The sequence below is a fragment of the Oryctolagus cuniculus genome, chromosome 7, assembly GCF_051225735.1.
Source record: "Oryctolagus cuniculus isolate XC-2025 breed Fujian yellow rabbit chromosome 7, ASM5122573v1, whole genome shotgun sequence".
Taxonomy (NCBI): domain Eukaryota; kingdom Metazoa; phylum Chordata; class Mammalia; order Lagomorpha; family Leporidae; genus Oryctolagus; species Oryctolagus cuniculus.
Window position 1 is genome coordinate 125,844,380 of NC_142873.1, and position 6,000 is coordinate 125,850,379.

At 60.5% G+C, this 6,000-nt stretch overlaps 1 protein-coding gene across 1 annotated transcript in view; it reads left to right on the top strand.

The window, feature by feature from the left end:
• The window catches only part of TRABD2B (TraB domain containing 2B), a 201,323-nt gene extending 198,727 nt beyond the window's left edge, over positions 1-2,596 (top strand). The window contains exon 7 of the mRNA XM_051856487.3: positions 2,152-2,596. Within this exon, the coding sequence (XP_051712447.2) occupies positions 2,152-2,374 (223 nt within the window). The 3' untranslated portion in view covers positions 2,375-2,596. The remainder of the gene's footprint in view (positions 1-2,151) is intronic.
• Positions 2,597-6,000: the final 3,404 nt, after the last annotated feature.

A 6,000-nucleotide genomic window follows, 5' to 3' on the forward strand; every position in this document is an offset into this window, starting at 1 on the left:
ATAAGAAACCAGAGAGAGAGGCGTTCAGTGAATAAAAGCACAAATGTAGCAGAACAGGGTTCAAATCCCAGACTCTCCTTGTACACACTTGGGGACTTAGCAATGGAGACAAAGCTTGGAGCGCACCGAGGTGTCCAGTGACACTGTCAGTTGTCACTGATGTTGATGTCTTTGACTGTCATCGTGTGATCTGAGATCCTCCGGTCCCCACCCCTACCCTGGGTGGGTGCTGTGAGCTCCCCGGCCTGGCAGGACCATGCTGGACCCAGACTAGTTGTGCAGCTCCATGGTTAGTGCCCATGCAGGACAGGAGCAGGAAGAGTCTCGGGTCACAGCAGGACAGACAGCTGTCCAGTACGGAGTCCCAGCACAGAGAAACTGCCTCAGCCCCAGGGAGAGCCCCAGGGACGGAAGCTGTCTGCCTGTGCCCCAGAAAGGATCAGGGAACGGTGGAGACCTTCCCAGCCTGGAGGAAGATACGAGAAGGTGTGCAGGGCTCTGGATATCTGGAGGCCAGGCTGCAGCCAGTCGGCCTCTCTGGATCTCTGCCTCCCTCTGACCTGTTGGCTCAGAGATGCAGAGGCCCAGACTGGGATTACAGGACGTTCCCTGCCGCCCAGTCACATCCAGGGCTCCACCCCCAGGCAGCACAGCCCTGTCCCCAGGCGCTGGGCACCCCAAGCCTGGTCTCCCGTGCCTCTCCTTGAAGCTCCGTAAGGAGACCCCATAGGGCATAGCCCACTGCCCCGTGCCTTGGTATGAAAGCTGAGGCCTGGGGCTGGCCCCCAACAGCTCTTAGGGATCCGCTTGGCTCCAGTTCAGCCCTGCTCCAGGAGGGCCTTCTGCGGTTGTGCCGACGCTGCCACAGGCACTGGCCTTCTGTGCTCTGCTTTCTGCCTTGGGCTTCTGCCCAGGGTCGCACCTTGGCTTCTGCTGCCACCGCTGGAAAGCAACTTGAAGTCAGTGGGTGGTTCTGACCTCAGTGTGTGGACAGGGAAACTGAAGCCCTGAGAGCAGTGCTTGTCCTAAGTCACCCAGCAAGCCAGCGGCACAGCACACACCAGCTGGAGCAGGCTCCTGCCTTCCCAGGGGCCGAGGGCCCTGTCTGCCATGCCCAGCTTTCTGGGGCCAAGAATCCCACCCTTACCTCCCCAACTGACTTCTGCTTTAAAAAAAAAAAAAAAAAAAAAAAGATTTATTTATTTCAAAGGCAGAGCTAGAGAGAGGGAGAGAGATCTTCCATATGCCATTCACTCATCACTCCTCAAATGGCTGCAGTGGCTGATGCTGGGCCAGGACAAAGACAAGAGCCAGGAACTCCATCCTGGTCTCTATGTGTCCCACGTAGGTGGCAGGGGCTCAAGCACTTGCACCGTCATTCACTACTTTCCCAGGTGCATCAGCAGGAAGCTGGACGGGGAGCAGAGCAGCCGGGACTCAAACTGGAGCTCTGATACAGGATGCCGGCACCACAGGCTGCAGTTTAACCTGCTGCGCCACGATGCTGGCCCCTGGATTCTGTTTTTAAAATCTCAAGGAGAGCTGCATCTTTGCTTGCCCTGCAGTTCAGCCCAGTAGGCTGGGCCCCAGGGCACCTGCCTCGTGCGGGCACCTGCCCTTTCTTCTGCACCCTGGCTCCCAGGTGGCCCCTCCGAGCCCCAGTTTGCTCATCTGCTGAGAGGGAGCCCCAAACCCAGGCTCTGGGCTCCCCGTGCACCCCCAAAGCAGGGTGGTTCCAGCGAGGAGGGCTGAGAAGGAATGAGAGCTGTTTCTTTTGTTCCATTTATCTCAGCAGCCGGGGAGGGGAGAGTGGCAGGTCCAGGCTGCATAGACAGCGGTGAGAATGCCGTCACCGAGTTATCTCCTCCCTGCAGCTCCTCCTGCCCAGGACCTGCCCCCAGGGTGACCACATTAGAAGCCTGAGCCCCAGGGCCTGGCACAGGAGGGCAGAGCTCAGCCAGCCTGTCCCGGTGGCCCCAAGCCGCTCACCCACCCCGGGCCACTCACCTGCCCTTGCCCAAGCACCTGGTGCCCTCCCCATTTTATTAAAAAAGAAAAAAAAAGGGCTGTCCGGTCAGGCGTGAGCCCCCAGGCCTGTGCCCAGGTCACCGCTGCTGACGGTCACTCTGCCCTGTGTCTCCTCCCGCCCAGCACCACCGCCTCGCCGCCCCCGCTGCCCCTCGAGCCCACCCACAGCTCCGGGACTGCCAAGCCGCCCTTCCAGCCGTCTGAGCAGCTCCAGCAGCAGGACCCGCCGCCAGGCCCGGCCAGCAGCTCCGCGCCCAGCCGCCCTCGTCCCGCCCCTGGGCTCCTCCCTACTTTCGCGGCCGCCCTGGCGGCCCCCTTCCTGCTGCACAGCCTCGGGCCCTCCTGACCTCGGCCACCCCATGCCACCCGGCCCCCGCCCCCCCCCCAGGGGGCACCAGCCCTGCACGGGCAGCTGAGCAGCTGACGGGATTGGCTAGAACACTAGAGCTTTATCGTGCCCGAGTTACATCTTCTTTTTTGTAGAAGGATCTTAATTTCCCATAGTGCTATGGGGCTCTCTTGTAAAATATGTGTCCATATTAAAAAAGAAAAATGTATTTATTCTACCGATAAAGCTATTTCTATGTGGCCTATGTCATAACCCCTGAATTAGCCGCAATGCCAACCCAGCACGTCTGTGGCCCCATGTGGACCATGGCTTTGAACTCAGCTCGCTCCCTCATCGCCTCGCCTGGGGCCCCTGGGTCCGGGTTTGGCTTCTCCCACCATGGGGTGCTCCGAGAGAGGGGCAGGCAGACAGGCTTAGCTTTTGTGAAGCTGGATGTGGGAGCTGGCGGTGTGAACACCCACCTGCTCCCCTGCCCTGGAAGGGCACGTCCCAGGCCTGGGGAGGGGTTTAGGAAAGAGAATGCTGCTATTTTGGACCCCCTGAGTGTCTGTGAACCTCCAAGGGCCTGGGGTGGGGGCGGGGCAGGGGGAAGGTAGCCCCAACCAAATGGCAGATGAACCAGCTGAAAGCCAAAGACAGTGGGCCCTGAGGGGCTGCCCGAGGCCAGCCCCTCCCTGATTTGGTGTCCTGGGTCCGGCACGCACCCCTGGGAAGCTGTTGAAGTCCCAGCTACGCGGGGTGAGCTGGGCCACAGCACAGGTGTGGGCACAGAAGGACCGGCACAGGGACATGGGCTCTAGGAGTGGCATTGTCCTAGCGGTGAGGAGAGCCACCGTGTGTCCCAAGCCTGCAGCAGGGCAGGCACTTTGCACACTCACATCGTCACTCGAGATCTGTGCGGTGTGGTCAGCCCCGTTTCACAGATGAAGAAACTGGATCCCCAAAGAGGAGGAGGGACTTGCTCAAGGTCACCCAGCCCCTCACGGTCATTTCTGCCACATTGCCTGCCCAGGCAACTCCAAGGGAGGTGGGTGTGGCCCAAACAGGGGCGGGCACTAGCTTTTCAGTGCAGCCAGGCAGGCTGTCTCACTGGTCATTCCTGGCCCTCCTGACTGAAGGCCCCCCAACTGAGGGTCCCACCTATCCCGTGCCTCACTCATCAAATCCAGGAGCTCCTGAGAGCTGTCCCTGCTAAAGCAGGCTGGGGCTGGGGCTGGGGACAGCTGTGGGGCCTGGGGAGGCAGAGCGGCCACATGGGGGCAGGCAGGTGACTGAGACTCAGAGACTCACCTCACCCTGTGTGCCCAGGGTGGTGGCTGCAGGGCCAGAGGCCCCAGGCAGCTGGACTGATGGCTCCCTGGGACCCGGATGCGCACAGGAACCCTCTCTGGACAGATCAGAATACCAGTAAGAGCAAGTGTAAGGCCCAGAGAAGCAAGACACTTCTCCAAGGCGGCATAGCCGGGGATGCGCCCAGCCTCGCTACACGGGGACTCCTGGAAGGCAGCGGCTGGGCCACCCGGCCATCACGCCCAGCATGGTAGCTGTCTCCCGTCTGAGATGCTGGAAGTCTAGGCAGCTCGTTAGAGAGCCAGAGGCCCCTGGGGCATCCTGGCCGGCAGCTGAATTCCTTTCAGCTCAGCCCAGATGGACGTGTTTGAGCCTGAGACCTGGCAGGAGCCAGGAGCTGTGCTTCAGACGGGCCAGGCAACCCCGTGGGCACCACACTCTAAACTGAACTTGACCTCAGCCAGCGCTGGAGCACGCTTCTCCTTGGCACAGATGCGCCTTCCTCTTTCCGAGCAGGAAGGAGCTTAGCTGACTTAGAAAACAGAGTCAGAAGTTGGACATCAAACGGATTGTGTCGAGAGCGAGGCGAATGAGATAAGCGTCAAGGAATTAGAAACACACAGGCCAGATACCGCTGTGTTTGGGGCAGAGTACGGCATGAGACATGTTGGGAGGGAGCTTGAGGTTAATTAAAGATGAAGCACTTGGGTAAACAGTCCAGGCACCTGACCGTGTGCCCAGAGCTGTGCCAGGCCTGGGGCCAAAAACGTCAGTGAACACAGAAGGGAACTGCGGAGGACGGGCAGCGCCGGGCCCTGTGCCGGGGCTGAGTCTGAGCCCCTTCCTTGGCCTACAGGAACTCACTGCCCACGTAGATGGGACGAGCAGCTACGCCCTGCAGTGTCCTGGCCTGGCCCTGGCTTCAGGCAGACCCAGCCCTCGTCTCTGCCATCGCCCTCCTCTGGGCAGCCTGGGGACTCCGAAGTCCCCCTCGACCAAGTACGTGAGAGTTTAGAGAACAAGAGGCCGTGAGCTGATTAGACGGGCGCATGCCAAGAGCGAGCAGAGCCACTGTGTGCCAGGCACCCGGAGCCAAATGGAGCTCACGGATCCCTTTGGGTCAGGCTGCGGGTACCCTCAGCTCACTTAAGTCCCAGGAGAAGAGGCACACAGACAGGAATCGGCAGGGGCTGGGCACTGCAGCCCTCCCGTCCCAGGCCAGGGAATCAGCCTGCAGGAGCAGCCACTCAACCTCTCTTCCAGAATGCTCTGTGCACCTGGCCTCACCCAGTGGCCCTGCTCCTCGAAGGGCTTTGTGGACCTTCCTCGGGACTCTGCTGCTTGACCTCAAGGCCCACCGCCAAGCTGGTGAAGGCCTGGCAGCTCAGCCGTGGCCCAGCCCCCAGTCTCAGGAGCCCTGACCCTATGGCCAAGAGCCCTGAACAGCCTCGTCTCCTGGCCTCCCTCCAGTGGCCTGTCTGAGGTCCCTGCAGCAGGTAGGGGCAGCAAGAGCCCCGTCACCCAGGGCGGAGGTGGCAGAATCAGGCCGCCAGGGAGCCCCAAGGGCAGCTGAGGGCCCTGCGGCGCTGGGCCTGAGATGGGAATTGGAGACGTGTAGGGGCTTGTGCTGGCTGTGAGCACACCTGCCCTTCGCAGGGCTGGTGTTGGGTACTCAGTGGCCCTGGGGTAAGAACCGAAGTCCTCAGCCTGGACTTCTAGATCCTCCTTGGTCCATCTCTGCTGGCCTCGTCGGCCATGTCTCTCCTCTCTCCCACCTATGCCTGGCCAGATGGAATCGTGTTTCTAGAACAGACAGGACGCTCCATACCTGCTGCCCCCTAACCTGGAAACTCCCTTCTCATCCCCCTAGCTACTCATCCTTTGAGGATCAACCCGGATAGCACCTCTTCCGGGAAGCCTGTCAGATTTCCTTGTGTTTTTTCAGCATCTATTGCAATACCCACTGCCCAGAGCTGCGACTGTCTGATGGTGTGTCTGCTCCCCATCGGACTACGAGCAGCTGAGTGGCAGGGGTCACGTGACTTCACAGTTGTGCTCAACAGCTGTGTAGAGAGGCAAGAAAGCAGAGAGAGGGGGAGGAAGAGAGGAATGAAGGAAAGAAAGCAGAGGCAAAGCTTAGCTCTGCCAGAGGAGTCATTTCCACCAAGCAAGAGCTGTGGGAAGGTGGTGGTAAGGTGCCCGTCAGCAGAGGTGTGCGAGCAGGGCCGTGGGGCCCACGCCGCAGACGTGGGAGTAGAGTGGAGGTCTTGGAGGGGCTCTGGCGTAGTTGACTTCCTAGGTCCCTGATGGCTCTGTACTGCTCAGGTTCTTTG